The sequence below is a fragment of the Trachinotus anak genome, unplaced genomic scaffold (genome assembly GCF_046630095.1).
Source record: "Trachinotus anak isolate AG129_WGS33_773 ecotype Australia unplaced genomic scaffold, CSIRO_AGI_Tana_v1 ptg000019l, whole genome shotgun sequence".
Lineage (NCBI taxonomy): Eukaryota > Metazoa > Chordata > Actinopteri > Carangiformes > Carangidae > Trachinotus > Trachinotus anak.
In genome coordinates, this window is record NW_027273870.1 from 4,897,402 (window position 1) to 4,914,302 (window position 16,901).

A 16,901-nucleotide genomic window follows, 5' to 3' on the forward strand; every position below is an offset into this window, starting at 1 on the left:
TCTGTGGTACATCGCCTCCTCGTGTAGCCACAATAAAGCATGAGATTATAGGCAGGGCTCAGATCTCACACGATGATGGTTAAGAAGAGTTACAGGCTCCTGCACAGGGAGGTCCACCTCTGTTCTGGCAGCTTCACAAAGAAAATTTGTCTACATTTGATTTATTCCACATTGAAATGTCATTTAAGTAGGTTATGAAAGAGGTCACGTGTGTCCTGAAACCAGCAGACGCCTGGCACAAGCTTAAATAATGAGAAATAAACACACAGCATATTTGTTATTTACTCTTCAGTCATAGATGAGGAGATTTTGGTGATGAAATGTAACAGGGTTAGGGTTACAACATTAAAACAGATAAGTGGTTTTTTGAGTTTAGAGTTCATTCTAACCATGTGATTTAAAACTTAGTTATTTTCTATGGCTTCACAGCTTCTGACTAAGTAAAAAAAATAAAATAAAATACGGCAGTTACCTGTTTTAATGTTATGGCTGATCAGTGTGTAGCTAATACTGAAACAAAATTATTGAATACATTATCCTTTTGTTGTGCATTTTCTCCACCTCTCTCCAAATTCTAAACTCTACACACTGATATATACAGTTCAAATGAATGAGCACAGTAGTCAAATCACATGACCATACAGAATTCACTTTCTTGTAAAGGCGTGAGATACTAAAACTGACAATAAAAAGTTCATGTAAATTATCACCAAATGCTGCCAAATGGGCATCAAAGGCATCAAAAACAGAAGAACATACAGTGTAGTACTGTCTGTGATTTAAAAACTCCTCATTAAATAAAACTAAGTTTTCTCACTAACTGAAATGTGCTGAGATGCTCTGCATTTTAATCAACTTTAAAAATGTATGAGTATGTATGATGTCCTAAGTTATCTGCTGACAAAAAATAACATAAATTCATCACTCCTAATGCTGAATCCACTGATACAACTGCATAAAAACGTCTTTGGAAACAAGGACTCTCTGTGAAGACGTTGATACCTGCAGAGACTGGATTCGTCGGCGCTCATTTGACTAATTTAAAAAAGAAATTAAGACAAGAACTGAAGATGGTGCCTCCGCTGAGGCTGCAGCACTTTAATTAGCCCGCTATGAGCCACGTGGCACCGTGTCTGTGTCGCCCTCAGCCACTGAGCTGCAGTTACACAACTGGCTTCTGTCCTGGCAGAGCTGAATATTACACAAGGACTCGGATCAGATGGAACATGTTTTAATATGAATGAACACCTTTCCACACATGTATGCACCCAGCAATCTGTTGTTAACATATGTGTCTGTCAACATATCCACTAACAGCTGGCTGCTTATGAGGCAAAATGTTAACAACAAAGCAACAAAGATTGACTTTGATACAAAGTTTACCAACTAGGGAACACTCGACAAATTTTCAGCTCTTTCTCCAAACTGGGAGAATTAGACTTAATTATTGGCTGAGGAGGTGAAGGAGACGCCGTGCCACATGGTCTGTGGTCAGCTGGGTGAAGCCTCAGAGGAGGCAGCGGCCTCCAGCTGTCAAAGACGTCTCCTTAGCCTAGACGTGTTATGAAAGCTGACTCTGAATTAGGAAACTGAATTTGAGGATAAAAGTCAAATTAAATACACATTACAACTCAAAAAATCTGAGCTTTCTAGGAATAAAGAAAAACAGCCTCTTGAGACTGACCACTTTTTTTTTTTTTTTTTTTTAAATCTGAGGCAGTTTGAAAGAGTTGTGGTAAACCTCAGTGTCAGATAATTTCCTCAACCAATAGATCATGTAATACTTCAACTGGAGTGAAAACAGCACCAAAGCAGGAGATGAAATAGAACCTTTTTTTTTTAAACAATAATTTATTCACCAATTTACTGTATTTTACGAATACGGACAAATTCAAATGTGAACAACTGTCATACAATATCTGCTCAACAGCTTCATTCAAGTTTAGACCCTGGATCTGTGAGTGTGCAGCCATTGTAAGACCACACACTATTCATTTTTCAGTATTTAGTTTTTAAATCTACCAGCTACATATACTGTAGTTTTTTTTTATCAATAAAAAGGAGTTAGATGTCTGAAAATATAATTTGAATGGGATTTGAAGGTTGAACTCACTGATTTGTCAGAACATACCAGATATTAGATTACTGTTGCTGCTTTGGGATATGGACCAGTGGGGGATAAAATAACAGGATGCGAGACACCTACACCACTATGACTTAAAGATTCCTAATCCAACTGGCTAGAAAGATGGTGACGACTTTCTGTCCAGGAAAAGTGATCACTGTTGACATTTTTCACCCTCAAAACCATGACTTATTATTATACTTATTATCATCATAATCATTAGTTCTCTTTGGACAAAGGAATCCTGATATTGAAAATGTGAACAGACAAGAACACAACACAGTTCAAATGCTGCAAACTAATCTGACATTAAGGTTTAAAAGAAAGGTAAAAGTTTAATAAAGGTCTGCAGCCTTAAACGGTTAACAATGCTTCATTTTTGAAAAAACATTTAATTCAACCCATTAAAACAGAATCAACTCTCAATGTCTTAATTTACAGTAACGTCCTGTATCATCATGACTGAATTTAAATGATGCAAGATCTTTAACAGAAAGCCTTGCTGCCCTTATGTTTACAGGCAGATTTACATGGATCATATTTAAAAACAATTTTAAAAAATTCACATAATGACAAACTTGAGGTTTTGGATCTATACAGAAAATAATCCTTTCAATGAATTACAAATTACAAATATTAGACTCAGTGCTTAAGTACAGACCTTAGTTATGAAAGCAAGTCCATGTAAGAGAACAGTCCCTGAACAAAGAAAGTAAGATTGGTAAAGGTTAGGGAAGTTGTAGGACCTTCTCATGAGGTAACACTGCAGGCTAACAGACAGTGGCAGGAAGAAGGAAAATTTGGTGGGAATCCATTTCTGAGAAGTGCTGTGGTAGGAAGGATCGGCCAGTTGAGAAAAACAGCAGGAGAAGAAACAGAGAAATATTTAGCTTCTGCTGAATCAAGGAATCTTACCAAAAAAAATTTAAAAAAGACAGGGGGGGTTGTTTTCTGTCTGGTCACTTCCCCTCCCAAGCATCTTCCTTCTGTTTGGCTTCCAGGCGCTTTTGTTCTGAAAGATGAATCACAATCAGTCAGTTTAAACATATCAATCAGCGAAAGCCCTTAAATAAACAACACTTTGGAAATTTGTTGCTCTAAATTTATATCACCGTCTCTACCGCATGCAGGGGAGGAGAAGAGCTGAGGCAGACTGAAGAGGCAGCTGTAAATTAATCTCTGGATGCAGCCGTACGTGGCATCCATTCCAAGGACACAACGTTCAGCACATGATGCACGTCTGCACTGACATTTACTGTGCGTGTTGTGAGCTTAAATAAAGAGCACAGCAGCGCGCCCATGCTAAGAACAAAGGAGCTTTTTTTAATTTGCTATACTCAAGGCCCTGACTTCCTGACTGGCTGCTCACTGGACGGCCATTTGTGGTTTTCTGTTCCTGTATACTTATGTTCCATCTCTGTACGGAAATGGCTGCTGTACTGATTATAGACCTGTTATGATCTGCGCAGGAATGGACAGAGAGCAACTTCTCTTGGCATCAATTTGCAACTGCACTTTCTGTTTTTGCCTGTTAAGTGTAAAAACAGCTCCCACTTGTGGTGGAAACATTGTGATGCAAAAACTAGGGCGGTCAGATGAAGCCTTTTGTGTGTTTTTCACACTGTGCTTATTTAGAGAAGCATGTCTGAGCACCTATGTTCTTTCTTGATGACACCCTGCTTGACACATATTAAACCCAATATTTACTTAAGCAACAAGTTCAACAACTCTAGACTAAACCACAGGATTATAAAAAAAACTGTGCAGGCTACTAAGGGACAGAACAGGTTCTGCTAGCCACATTATGGCTCCATGTATAAGACCACAATCATAAGATGAGAATAAAGTCTCTATGTATGATGCACCTCTCGCCTCCTGGAGTTTCCTCCTCTCTGCCTCGCGCTGCTCCTTCGTCAGGTTGCTCTTTACACCGAGGGCACCGATCACAAGCTTGCGAGCCAGTGCTGCACTCGTCTGAGGTCTCTCTTTAGCGGGCAGGAGGTAGTCTGGGGATGGGCGGAAAGGAGAAGGAAGGGGAGCACAGATCATATTAGTCTTTAAATGTGTGAGATATAGAAGACAAACTAACAAAGGAGTGGGAGGACAGATTATTTGTACCTGAGCAGCTACGGGCTTTGGCTTTTGTGGCAGAGGAAGATTTGGAGAGTGGTCGCAACTTCATCAGTGGATGTTTGGATCTTAGAGCTTCACGGGCTAAAAAAAGAGATATGTAGATAAGAGATGGTAGACTGATTGTTTTTACCACACCTGTTCTCCTCGTTCAGTTTTGTGGCAGGGAAAGTGTCACAACAGTAATTACTGCAGCGTATAATGTATTGTAAAGTACCCCCCAAAACCACTGTTTATGTGAAGCAGTGCTTAACTAACCTGCTATGGGGCTTGAGAAGAGGCCCAGGGCGTGTGTGTCATCAATCCACTTAATGTCAAAGCCTCTCTTTCTGAAATCACACAAAAGCCGTAAAGAAAACGTTACAAAAACCAAATGTAGATATGACAGATTCTTCTTGTGGATCTCAGATGCAATAGATATATCAGGGATCCAACACTCCCTGAGATGTCAAATTCATACACTTTACCATGGCTTTACTCCCATGTCTGTTAAGTCATGGTCTCACAGAGAAAAGACTCATTAGGAAAAAATGATGCTCCATACACCATGAAGTTTTATTAAAGATTCCAATGTTACACTTAAAATGCAGTGAGGACAAAAAACCTCAACTATATTTTTAAAAATATTTGAAAGTTAGCTGTACTGTTGTTAGAATTATACTCACTGGTAGCACTGAAATAACTTGAGAAGGTCCTCTGTCTTAAAGTCTTCAGGAAAGTCGTAGATCTCTACAATGTGTGAGAGCTCATCCTCTCTAAGGTCAATGTCGTCATCATCGTCATCATCATCCATGTTGTAGTAATCAAACCTGGGTTCCTGGATTGACTCCTTCTTTCTACCTTCCTTCAGAGCCAGCTGGGGGGGCAGATGAAGACAGGTGAGAGAAGAATGAATGACAAGATTGACAAGAGAAGCAAAGGGATGAAGGTCATTAAGCTTGAATTGTAGTTATCTACATTTACGCGTTAGCTAGTGGTATAAATAAACTGCCAACTGAGTGTATGCAAAGGTTGAGGAATGTTCCCCTGGTTACCAACTCTTGCTTTGTGTATCACGCAGTTCTACACCAAGCTCTCACCTCTTCAAGCAGATGCGGATCCAAACAATCTCCATCATCATTAAACAAAGTGTCCCAACTGTCCTCTTCTCCGTTTTCCTCCTGAGGGGATGCTGCCTCCAGCCGTGAGGTAACTTCTGCCCCCACACCGGGACACTCAGGCTGCCCATTAACCTGCACATCTGTATCCTGTAGCCGCTCTTCCTTCTTCACATCAGGTTTAGTGTCACTGCTCTGTATTTGACCTCCGCCCTCTCCTCCAACAGGTGCTGTCTTATCTCCCCCTCCAGCTTTGTCCTTCTTGTTCTTAGCGTTCTTTCGTGCTTTGTCTGTGTAGCGAGGCCTGGGTTTTGGCTTAACTTCTCCCTGAGTCTGAGCTTTGTCTTTGGAGGCTGGAAGTCGTTGTTTGGGGACGTACAGAGCCTGACTTGGCCTCTTTGACTGAGAGGGAGGCGTGGGTGTCGGCTGGGTTGCAGCACAGTCTTCTTTTGGCTGTTCCAACTCCATTATTAAATGTAGTTATCAAAACATCTGGATCATAGAGGAGGGGACACAGAAGATGGCAATGCAATTTAAAAACCCCCGTAATATCGTGTACTCTGTCTTAAACGTTAACAGGTTTCTAAACAAGTCCTGAATGATTTTAATGACAGCACTGATTAACTCTTATTCAAACAATTTGAACTAGCTTACGTACTTCTGGGACAGAAAGTCAAACAAGTAGCATTTACACCAGTACAATATAGCTAAGTTAGCTACACTTAGCTAACCGATTTAGCTAACTAGCTTAACTTTCCCTCACTAAGGCAATTATAACCGCTTATTGAAGACACAAATATGAAGTTAAATCGTTCTGCATTTAAGTATAAATTCTATTTATTTATTTTCATTCAGATTATTTTAACCACGATTATATAAAATATTTTTTTCTCTTTTAGCTTACCCGTGTTTGGTTTGTTTAGCAACAGATTTTCGTCGCACTACTGACGCAAGCGTAGGGCAGCCCACAGCATTCTGGGAGATGGTGTTCTTTGTGTGGTACTGCGATAGAGCCACTCTGCGCGACGACCACGTTCGTTTTGTGGCAAAAACATTTGTTTTGTCAGCAGAATATATATTTACCCCACAGCTGTGGATTTTTACCCCTGCAGGAGTGACTAATGTGTTACTTCTGTGCTACTGCTGTCATGTGTTTGAACGGCAGCGCCTACAAACACAGCAGACATCCGCGTCTCACGGACACGCAAGCTCAGCCATTGGTCCTCATCTTAATTATTCACATAGGTCTTCGCTGATTGGTCAATTTTCTGCGGGTTACACAAGCTGTTTCGTAAATTCTAACAGCAGAAGTTGTGTAAGGTTGTAGATCTTTGCCAAATAATTTAGTAACAGCGCTGACTTCGTTCGCATCGCTGCAGCGAAATCAGGTCATTTCCATCGCTACACACGGACAGAGCTGTCAGGTAAGATGGTGTTTAGATACTGCAGGAATGAAATACCTGTCTGTGCATCCGCTAAGGGCCAGACAGAGATAAGAAATAGGCTTCATGCATTGAGTAATGGATGACTATAATAGTGTGCAATGATTTGAACTAGTTTACGTTTAGTGTGCATGATTATAATCATCTGCAATGAGATCTCTATCAATTGTTGTTAATATATATTAACAATAATAATAACAGGCTACTGAAACTGTCTTTAGTAATAGTGCGTTAATGACACATACTTAAGTAGCTGCAAAAAAATAAGATGTCTGGGCGGTATTCAAGATCATCAATTTTGTTAATCAATTTAGGATCGATTTTACCAACCTTAACCTTAACTGTCAAACTTTCATTTTTGCTCACTTTAAACATCACATTGGTTCTTTCCAGGTAACTGTGGCCTTTTGTAAACCTTGATTTTTCGTATTTTTTGGGCTGTTTATCTGTAATTTACAGTTTCAACGGTTCAAAAAAACCCACAAAATTTATGGAGCACTGCAGCTGTGTTGCAAGTTCATGAAGTTTGGGGACTCACAAAACACACATAAAACGTTTAAGATAATGTTTAAGATATGTAAAATGTATGTATAACATTGGCAGTCCTGTGTAAATAAAAGTTACCTAATGTGGAGGCTGAGCTGGTGTGAATTAGGCACATTTTTGCTGCACTTAACGATGCTGTGTGTCACCTCATGAACTCACAGTATCTCTATCCATTGTTATTTTATATGTGCTCATGCAAAAACACTTTGCATCATCTACATCTTAAATTGGAACCCATAACCCACACTCCTGCTCTGTGTCCCGTCAGGTTGCAGTGATGTGGGGTTCAGGTCTGCTGCTCCTCCTGCTGGTTGGACTCTGGCATCAGACCCACGCCCAGAGCCCTCAGCCCATGCTCCAGGTTGTAACACAGACTATGCTCCCTCCTGACAGTCTGCACAATCCGACACAGCTCAACTATGGGATGGCTGTGACAGACGTGGATGGTGACGGCGATCTGGAGGTGGTGGTGGCAGGGTGAGGAGCTGATGGCGTGATAGTATACAGATATAACTTACCTTGTGTAGAAACTCTTGTATGATTATGTGTGTGCCCAATAAATCTATGTGATGTTCTCCCTCAGGTACAATGGGCCCAACCTGGTGCTCAAGTACGATCGCACTCAAAACAGGCTGGTAAACATTGCTATTGATGACAGTAACTCTCCGTACTACGCCCTGAGGGACAGAGCAGGTAACGCTATTGGTGTCACAGCCTGTGATGTGGATGGAGACGGACGTGAGGAGATCTACTTCCTCAACACAAACAATGCCTACTCTGGTAAATAGTGCACTGTCAAGATCAATCCTCACTAATGTAAATTGCATGGTCCCAGCAAGTCGTTTCAGGCGTATAAAAGATTTTTCCACATGATTACTGGTTCATCTTTTTCATGCAGGACGAGCCACTTATTCAGACAAGCTCTTCAAGTTTCGTAATGGCCGCTTCGAGGATCTCCTGAGTGATGAGCTCAATGTGCGTCGTGGGGTCGCTAATCGCATGGCGGGACGTTCTGTGGCATGCATCGACAGAAAGGTCAGGAAACTCACTTTGTTAACCAACGATTTGATTCTCCATATTTTCCACCACCCTGTTTCTTTATTTCCCTGCTGTCTTCTCATTCATTCACAATTCCTTTAAAAAAAAAAACCCTTCCCCTGACTTCTCTTGCCTGTTGTTGCCCCACAGGGAACAGGCCGTTACTCAGTCTACGTGGCCAACTACGCCAGTGGCAACATCGGCCCTCATGCTCTCTTAGAGATGGACGAGGCTGCCAGTGATGTCAGCAAGGGCATCGTCGCCCTGTCTGACGTGGCCGCTGAGGCAGGAGTCAACAAGTTAACAGGTCAGGGTCAGGAGGAGTTATTCTGGAGAAGTGAAGTGTGTGATGGTTTGAGGTTGGCTCTTACAGCGTTGCTTGTTGGTGCAGGTGGTCGCGGTGTGGTGGTTGGACCGATCCTGAGCCCGGCAAGGTCTGACGTTTTCTGCGACAACGAGAACGGACCCAACTTCCTGTTTAAGAATAATGGAGACGGGACTTTTGTTGACATGGCCAGACAGGCAGGTGAGAAAGCGCATATGGTAGGAGTAGAAATACTTGTTAACTCCAAAGTCTGTGCACGGTTAGTCCTTTCTGAAGGAATCTGATGTTTTGTAACTTTTGCTTTCACATCAAATATTCTACTTTTTACCCTGTTGCATTTAATAACTACCGGTACTCAACCTTTACGCTACATTTTTTTCTTTAAAGGAATAGTTCTATATTTCAGGAAATATGATCATTGGCTCTAAATTTAACGGTCACATAAGAGAGTGACCTCCATCTTTTCATCTAAGTGTGAAAACATTCCTTTTCTTCCTTTATTTATTTAAAGATTTGTATAAATGAGAAGGGCAAGGTATTATTGAAATACTGTGGTTATCTCACTGAAAATGTACTCTAACAGGGGAGAATCAGTGTAGTTATCTGCCACAGTGTCTTCTTTAAATCCACCACTAGATGTCACCAAAGACATAAAATCTCATAAAAAACAATTTTTATACAAATTCAGTGAACTGTTTCTCCAGCTCTGGCAGCACCATAGCTTTTAACACTGTGTCCACACCCAAAGGTGTGGAGGACCGGTACCAGCACGGCAGAGGAGTAGCCCTAGCTGACTTCAATGGCGATGGGAAGACAGACATCGTCTATGGCAACTGGAATGGCCCACACAGACTTTACCTGCAGGGCAGCGACTCTAAATTTCGGGTAAGGAAGGAGAGCAGGACAGTGGAAAAAAGAAAATCGGATAAAAGACTATAAAATGGAAAGATGCTGATAAAACAGGATTTAAAAAGTTCTGTGTTCTCTTGTGCAGGACATAGCTTCTGGAGGATTTGCCACCCCCTCCCCTATTCGCACAGTCATCGCTGCTGACTTCGATAATGACAAGGAGCTGGAGGTGTTTTTCAACAACATTGCCTACAGAGGAAACGCCCCTAACAAGCTGTTCAGGTTAGAGTTTAATATTATGTTGACCTAAGTTCTAATGAGAGGCCTCCTACAGTAAGAGACACTTGGCAGTAACACACATCCTGGATTAAGGTTTAAATTGCTAGATATTTTTATAATCCTGTGTGTTTGTTTGCAGGGTGTCAAGAAGAGCTAATGCAGACCCATTGATCCAGGAGCTTAATGTGGGCGACGCTGCAGAGCCACAGGGGAGAGGAACAGGTCAGCCAGCTCTAAGCTCAGAGCACAGGACACTAGACAACACATATTCATCAAATTTATTCTAAAACTGTTGTGACCTGAAAGGAATATGTGATGTCTGTGCGTCCTCGCTCCTTGGATGAGATTTGCAGAGACACAGCTGTCAGAGAAACGCCACAGTGAAACTGTTATGTAGGTCAGAGCAGTGAAAGCTCTCTGTTTTGGACAGGTGGCACTGTGACAGACGTGGATGGGGACGGACAGCTGGACCTGCTGCTGGCACATGGAGAGAGTGCCCAGCAGCCGATCTCTGTCTTCAAGGTCACACAGGTGTGTGTGTGTGTGTGTGTGTGTGTGTGTGTGTGTGTGTGCATGTGTGCTTGTTTGTTCATGATATCCGGGCTCTGGCTCCACAAGCTAACCTGTCATCCTTGTTGTCAGGGCTCGTCCAATAACTGGCTGCGGGTCATCCCTCGCACCCAGTTCGGCTCTTTCGCCCGGGGTGCTAAGGTAACAGCCTTCACCAACCAGAGTGGAGCTCAGACACGCATCATTGACGGAGGCTCCGGATACCTGTGTGAGATGGAGCCTGTCGCCCACTTTGGTTTAGGTAACTACCTTATAGACACTTAGGGAGGATGGGACACATCTCAAGTAAAAGATAGTACAATCCACCATTTGTTTTTACATGTAATAATCTCAGTTTCAGAAGGTTTAAATTCAGGTGATACTCAGTGATTTTCTACCCATGACTCCAGGAAGTGATGAGGTGAAGGTACTGGAGGTCTCCTGGCCAGACGGCAGCGCCATCACTCGAACCCTTCAGCCTGGAGAAATGAACTCAGTGGTGGAAGTAGCCTATCCCAGAGACGGGGAAATGTCTGTGCTTGCCAATGACACGCAGGTATGCAGTACAGCTCCACACGGTGAACTCTGAACACGGTTAATGTTCCAGTCCTGGCCTCTAACTTATCCACCACACCACAGGCAGCTTCTTGTCTTTTCCTCTCACTGTCAGTTTCAGTTCAGTCAGATGCAATGATACAACCAAATACAATTCTGTACAAAAGACTGCTGATCTTTACTCCTTTGTCTGTCTGTAATTTTTTTTTTTTTTCTTCTTCTCATCTTCAGTGTGGTAAAGGCTTTACTGTCAAGAATGGCCGCTGTGCAGGTAGGCAAATTATTAAACGAGTTGTTGTTAAATGAAATCAAATATTTGTTTAGTTTTTAATTTTCTTTAATGTTTATGTTTTTACAGGTCTTTGAGGATAATCACATGAAATGCAATAATAACACACAATAATGGTTCGGAGAACATGATCTAAAAATACTTTCTTGTCCATGCTGTAAGAAAGGGGGCTGGTTATTTTCTTTACTCTATGAGTAGTTTTAATGTTTTTGTGTTTCTTATTTTTCTCTCTCAACTATACATTATTCATTTTTACTACTACTGCTAGGTTATGGTTGTTGTTGGGTTTTTTTTTTTGTATCATGGCAAACTCTCCAAATAAACTGTTACAAATCAATATTCTGGGTGAGTCAGATTATCATTTCAGGTGCAAAAAAAAGTCATATCCATCTTCAGTGCTTTTAGACATTCCCCATTTAGACTCGCATACAACCTCAGCACTCTATTTACGTTTCCTGACAGACGCAAGCAAGTGCTGCCAGTGTGTTTTAAGACATGCTCAGTTTGTCAGCTGAAACAGAACTGCTATGAGCAGAGACCTGAATTCTGACTACAGAGGAAAGATAGTGACTTCCTTTATTCCTCTGTGAAAATGTACATCTCTCCGGCCTTTTCATGTCGTCATTCCATGTGACTGCCATGTCCTTCAATGTCAAGCATTTTTTACTGTGTTGTCGTAACCTTGAGTCTGCACTTCTCTCTTTTCCCCCTATTCTGTCCCTTCATCCATGCAGCCCTGGCTCCATTTTACAGTGGCATCCGCTCCGCTTCTGTCTCCACGGTTGAAGCCTCCTGTTTTAAGACAGTTTTCCTACAGTGTGTCTTGGTGCTGTCTGCGCTGGCAGATCTCACGGGGCGGTAGTGTACAGGGTAACAGTGACTCAGTAAGATAGCCTTTATCCAGTACTGCTTGTCTGGACCAAACATCTGCTAAAAGACTTGACTCCCTGTGACACGCAGTAACAGTCTGTCCATCTGGAAACAGTATGTGATGATATCCGAGTATCTGGACGTCCTGCAGTCTGGACAATTCCTGTTTGTTCTGGTGGACTGGTTGGATGCTGTATTTCCTGCATGTTGTGAAGTGAAGGCTGACAGACTAGGATCCAATATCATGCCCTGTGCTCAGCTGAAAGTGCTGAAGTGTGATATTATCAGTCGAGCATGCATGTGAACATGAGGGACTCTGCCTGACTAAAGCTTGTCATAACATCATATTACTACGTTTTTCTGTTTTTAGTGTATGCAGTGGGTTTAAATTGTTACTACAATTGTTACACCAGGACCCTGAAACTGAAGCAGCTAAATGGAACCATCATTCATTTTATTAATTTCAGGTGCTTTTCCTAATGTGTCAAAATGCAGTGCACAAAAATAAATGTCCTTGTTCCCATTTGCTTTCAGTTCACATGGTGATTTGAAAATACGTCCCTTGCCAATGGTTCAATAAAAAAGGAGAAACACAACTGTCACAGGAGACATTTTGATTTAACAATAATTAAATGAATAGCTTTAAAGCTGCACAAACTCATTTTTGGCCACTTCAGGCCAGATTCATTTGGAGCTGTGTTTCTGTCCACCTGATGAATGTAAGTCCATTATAAGTTAATTATTGATTTAAAAAAAAAATTATGTTTTTTAGTCCAACTTAAATGTTTGCTGCATTCCATTTAGCTGACCCAGTTCTGGAGCCCTGCTACTGTGCATGTTCAGTAACTGTGACGGCTTACTGGCACACTTTTTTCCATTTTCCTGCTGTGACGGGTCAGATTGTGTGCCAGTGGTCTATTTTGTATAGAGTAGAATAATAAATACAGATGAGCTCTGTGCAGCCGTGATGAAACAGTATTTATTTGACACCTGTCATATACACCTCATTGCTGTGTGTATCAAATAACAAGCAGTACGAAAGTTTGTCCTTGCACACAATGTGATCAAAATAAAAGACACATTCACATTTTTGAGCCAGTTTTTGGCAGTTATTGTTCTTTGGAAGTTTGTTCAGAAATCAAGGAAGGGTTGGTGTATTTGAAAACACTACGGGGAAGATTGAGGAAGACTTTTTGACCCATCCTTAGTCTACTTGCTGTTGCATTTAATGCACAGTATGCCTTTACATAATCAAAATTTAGGAAAAGTTGGTCTCTCTCATTGAAACCAAGAGGTTAGTACTTAGTTTTGTGCACATGTCTGTGTTTGTGTGTCTAATTAGCTTCATGTGAGAGATATGGAAGATCTGCTACATTATAGACATGGACGGGCTGAATGACATTCATCTGCTACCAGACAACATGATTTACAGCAGAGGTGATGGAAGAAGAGTTTCTTAAATCTGGGCTCCTTGTAGGTGAAACTTTGTGGTGCCCTGCTCAAACACTTACACGTACATCCTTCTTACATTTGCTAAAATCTGGAAACTCAGTTAGAGCTACAGATAACATCCTTAAAAGCCGTTGTCCGGTGTGTGGGGGCTGAAGGTGATGTGTACAATTTCCCAGTTGGTCCGGTGTGGTCAGGGTACAGCTGTGGCTGATCCGGACTACATGGTGCAGCTGTGGTGGCTGAGGTATGACGTTTGGTGAGGCTTGTGGTCTTCACTCCTGTCTCAACACTTCCTTCCATCCTTTTCAATCACCCTCCGGACAAGACAGGAAGGAAGGCAGTGGTACGATCACACAAAGTATTAACAGCTAGATTTTTTTTTCTTTTCATTTAGATATAGCATCCAAACATGACTGTGTCCTTGTGCATGCGCTTTGCTTTGCAGTAAACTTCTAAAGTGCGTGTTTTAAGCGTTGACTGTGAAAAAAGCTTTTAACAGTTGAAGCATGTAATGACCAAAAAAAAAAAAAAAACAAAGCTAGAGAATCCTTTGTGTGAGCATACTAAGTATTGGAACAGGAGTGGTATCATTGTCCTAACTTCTCCTCCAGGGCTGTGAGTGATCAGGGGGACATGGTCATCAGGAAGTGTCCAGTCATCGAGCAGTGCTGCCGGACACAGAGCTGCTCCCTGAACTGGAGCCACTGGAGCCCCGGTCTTCATAGATGGAAATCTCTATCTGGTGAAAGCAGTTAGGGGCCAACACTTCACTACAGAGCACGGCTCTTTAAACAGATAAGAGAGGTGCTCATACTTCAGTGAACATGCACTCACAGACACTGAGCAAGGATACGACACGCATTCCTCTTTCTATAGGATCCGTGATGAGCAGACCTCTGGGAGCGTAGATCTTCTCGTTCTGCTCCTGTATGTACTTGGCTATCTTCTTCAACACCTGACAAGCACAACAGGAAAAATGAGACAAAAAAAATGATGATGTGTTCATCGCTTCCTTTGAACATTAAAATGCATCGAGTCTGAGATCATCGGTCTGACCTTCTCGTAACGTGTCTCCATGCAGAGGAAGATGAGATATGCTGTAGCGCAGGCCAGACACCCCTCCAAGTAGGACTGCCCTCCGATCTTTTCTGCCTCTGCGTAGTAGTTATTCAGAGTCTTCACAGTGTCCTCAAACAGTGTCCGCTCAATCTGGAGACACACACAGGACAGAGTCATGAGCAGAGGGATGTTGTACAGTGATAAAATGGGTAAAGCATGGAGAAAAAAGAAAGGGGTAATTCCCCCATCATCCTTTGGTCTGTATTTTTTTTATTTCTAATTTTAAATGACAATAGCAAGCGGAGCTGTGAATTGAAGGCACAGCTAACAATCTGGCAATTATTTCCTCAGTTAATTTATCTGTTTGGTCAATAAAATATCCAGAAAGAGTAAAACATGTCCATTTAAGTCTTCTCTGATAAAGATGTGCAGTTTTATAATATATCACAAAACCTTGCCATTGAGAAGCTAGAACTATGTAATTTTTGGCATTTTATTTTGAAAAATAAACTCAGATGATTAATTAATTATCAAAATAGTTAGCAGATGGATTTTCTGTTAATGATCTGCCTTTGAATCTACCTAGTTTATCCTTCCACCACAGCAATCTTAGTATTTGTTAAAAAAAAAAAAAATAATGTTTTGAATACCAAATCTCTAAACCACAAATATTTCATAAGAAAATTCATTAAAATGTGTAACATACATTACATCCAAATGCATGAATGGATAGCTGCCTATGATAAGGGCACAACACAGCATGTTTAACTGAAAATGCCCTGAGTCACAGGCTCCTGCCTCCTCACCCTGCTCTCCAGCTCAGAGGGGAACTTGGTCTGAAACTTGCAGGTGGTTCCTTCGCTGTAGTCTCTCTGGATGAAGACTTTGTTGGCCAGAGATGCACTGTGCCTCAACTCCTGCAGGTTGTGGAACTAAGGAGGTAAAAAAAAAAAAACACACACACACACACACACAAGTAAAATATAGGGCAGTAAGGGTTAATACAGTATCTCTAACGAGTCCCCGGGGGGAGACAGAGCTACACCCCTCTGTGCACCTCTTCCCCGGCAATGTGTACAAACAGAGGCTGATTTGGAAGTGTAGGATGATAGAGGAGATGCAGACAAGATGTGATCAATCACTCTGTAGCTCAGTGTCTGCACTTATTTCTACCTTGTTGTCTGTTGGAGCAGAGCCCAGCATTGGACATACTATCTTCTACACACACACACACACACACACACACACACGGAGACGGGACAATATTTCACTACAGCTCACAACAGATCGATCGTGTGGAACAAGATGAGACTGATAAAAGACCATTCTTTCTTTCTTTTTTTTACAACACTCGTTATTCCAGCATTTACAAAAGCACAGAGGAGAAGCTGGGGAATCAGTGAGTGAGGTCGGGGCGGCGTGGCTTCTGTCCATGGTGCTGAACGCTGTTCCTCCGTGTGTGTGTGTGTGTGTGGTCACTGGTCAACACACTGGCCTGTCACCGGATTAACGGGGCGTCTGAACAGACAAACACAGACCTGCTTTCACCAAAACAGCTTAACATCGGCGGGAGAGGACCGCATTTCTGTCTCCATGAAGCGCAGCTGACTTTCAAAATTCCCGATTATGTTTTTTTTTTTTTCTTTTTTTTTTTTAATGGATTCTTTAAAATGCCAGAACACGTTTACAGACCAAAAAAAAAAAAAAAAAGAAGAAAAGAAAAAGAAAAACGACAAACGCTCGGACGAAACTGGCATAATAATGTAGGACACGGTCGTCGGTCCTGATTCAAGTGAACTGAATCCCAGTTTAACCGAGCAGCCTCAGTGCCCTCTCTGGCCATGTTTCATTCAGAGCACCGCACAACACAGTCGAAACCCGAGCAGGGAATTAAACTGGTAATATCGCCAGTCTTACCTCTGTCGCCATGTTGCCATCCGTGGCCGTGGGGACGAGTCCCTGCTTGCGCTGAAATTGCTTTACTGGGACACAGGGACGGATTGGAGGAGCGGAGGGGGAAGGGCGGGGAGGAGGGGGGGGCAGAGGGGGGCGGGGCTAACACAAGCACAGGTTTAGGTCATCACATTGATTCAGCCTCTCTACTGCCTCACATGAGTTTGAGCTTTGCATTAATATTTTAACTGGTAATAAAATGGGTCATGAATAACATCAACAAGAGCTCCTTTGCATTCAAGTGTCCCTATAAAGCCTGGAAATGTGACAGCGAGCCAACATCCAGGACCACGAAACCAAAGAAGCAAAATATAATCATATTATCACTAAACCTGTTTCCTGT

The 16,901-nt window shown here is 42.0% G+C and overlaps 3 protein-coding genes across 5 annotated transcripts; 1 reads left to right on the plus strand and 2 right to left on the minus strand.

Moving 5' to 3' along the window:
- Window positions 1-1,215: 1,215 nt before the first annotated feature.
- Window positions 1,216-6,583, minus strand: r3hcc1l (R3H domain and coiled-coil containing 1-like). Of its 2 annotated transcripts, XM_071503725.1 has the most exons (8): window positions 6,257-6,397; window positions 5,335-5,844; window positions 4,921-5,111; window positions 4,514-4,584; window positions 4,244-4,339; window positions 3,991-4,131; window positions 3,041-3,137; window positions 1,216-2,952 (listed from the first exon to the last, which is right to left on the minus strand). In XM_071503725.1, exons 2-7 carry the CDS (start codon window positions 5,818-5,820, stop codon window positions 3,085-3,087), a joined length of 1,038 nt encoding a protein of 345 aa, XP_071359826.1. In that variant the 5' UTR covers window positions 5,821-5,844; window positions 6,257-6,397; the 3' UTR covers window positions 1,216-2,952; window positions 3,041-3,084. The 2 variants fall into 2 exon arrangements, with proteins under 2 accessions (XP_071359826.1, XP_071359825.1); XM_071503724.1 differs by having other exon boundaries at window positions 1,216-3,137; window positions 6,257-6,583.
- A 50-nt stretch (window positions 6,584-6,633) lies between these two features.
- crtac1a (cartilage acidic protein 1a) lies at window positions 6,634-13,188 on the plus strand. 2 transcript variants are annotated; one of them, XM_071503722.1, is made up of 14 exons: window positions 6,634-6,776; window positions 7,609-7,817; window positions 7,924-8,120; window positions 8,239-8,375; window positions 8,529-8,685; window positions 8,770-8,904; window positions 9,452-9,588; window positions 9,698-9,834; window positions 9,971-10,053; window positions 10,262-10,362; window positions 10,474-10,642; window positions 10,791-10,936; window positions 11,167-11,206; window positions 11,959-13,188. In XM_071503722.1, the coding sequence occupies exons 2-14, from the start codon at window positions 7,618-7,620 to the stop codon at window positions 12,084-12,086; spliced, it is 1,767 nt and encodes a 588-aa protein (XP_071359823.1). In that variant the 5' UTR covers window positions 6,634-6,776; window positions 7,609-7,617; the 3' UTR covers window positions 12,087-13,188. The 2 variants fall into 2 exon arrangements, with proteins under 2 accessions (XP_071359823.1, XP_071359824.1); XM_071503723.1 differs by lacking the exon at window positions 11,959-13,188 and adding an exon at window positions 11,294-11,561 and having other exon boundaries at window positions 6,636-6,776.
- Window positions 13,048-16,626, minus strand: golga7ba (golgin A7 family, member Ba). The gene is made up of 5 exons (XM_071503726.1): window positions 16,523-16,626; window positions 15,412-15,537; window positions 14,603-14,755; window positions 14,400-14,501; window positions 13,048-14,285 (listed from the first exon to the last, which is right to left on the minus strand). The coding sequence occupies exons 1-5, from the start codon at window positions 16,532-16,534 to the stop codon at window positions 14,202-14,204; spliced, it is 477 nt and encodes a 158-aa protein (XP_071359827.1). The 5' UTR covers window positions 16,535-16,626; the 3' UTR covers window positions 13,048-14,201.
- Window positions 16,627-16,901: the final 275 nt, after the last annotated feature.

Excerpts from the sequence above, each read along its gene's own strand:
- r3hcc1l (XM_071503724.1), bottom strand. The coding sequence starts at position 5,820 with ATGGAGTTGGAACAGCCAAAAGAAGACTGTGCTGCAACCCAGCCGACA. Across the intron at positions 4,585-4,920 it reads AAGTTATTTCAGTGCTACCA|AAAGAGAGGCTTTGACATTA; the intron begins GTGAGTATAATT and ends GTGTGATTTCAG. Across the intron at positions 4,132-4,243 it reads CAAAGCCCGTAGCTGCTCAG|ACTACCTCCTGCCCGCTAAA; the intron begins GTACAAATAATC and ends GCCCATCCCCAG.
- crtac1a (XM_071503722.1), top strand. The coding sequence starts at position 7,618 with ATGTGGGGTTCAGGTCTGCTGCTCCTCCTGCTGGTTGGACTCTGGCAT. Across the intron at positions 10,054-10,261 it reads GCCACAGGGGAGAGGAACAG|GTGGCACTGTGACAGACGTG; the intron begins GTCAGCCAGCTC and ends TGTTTTGGACAG. Across the intron at positions 10,643-10,790 it reads TGTCGCCCACTTTGGTTTAG|GAAGTGATGAGGTGAAGGTA; the intron begins GTAACTACCTTA and ends CCATGACTCCAG.
- golga7ba (XM_071503726.1), bottom strand. Across the intron at positions 14,502-14,602 it reads TGGAGACACGTTACGAGAAG|GTGTTGAAGAAGATAGCCAA; the intron begins GTCAGACCGATG and ends TGTGCTTGTCAG. Across the intron at positions 14,286-14,399 it reads TAGAAAGAGGAATGCGTGTC|ATAGAGATTTCCATCTATGA; the intron begins GTATCCTTGCTC and ends TGCTTTCACCAG.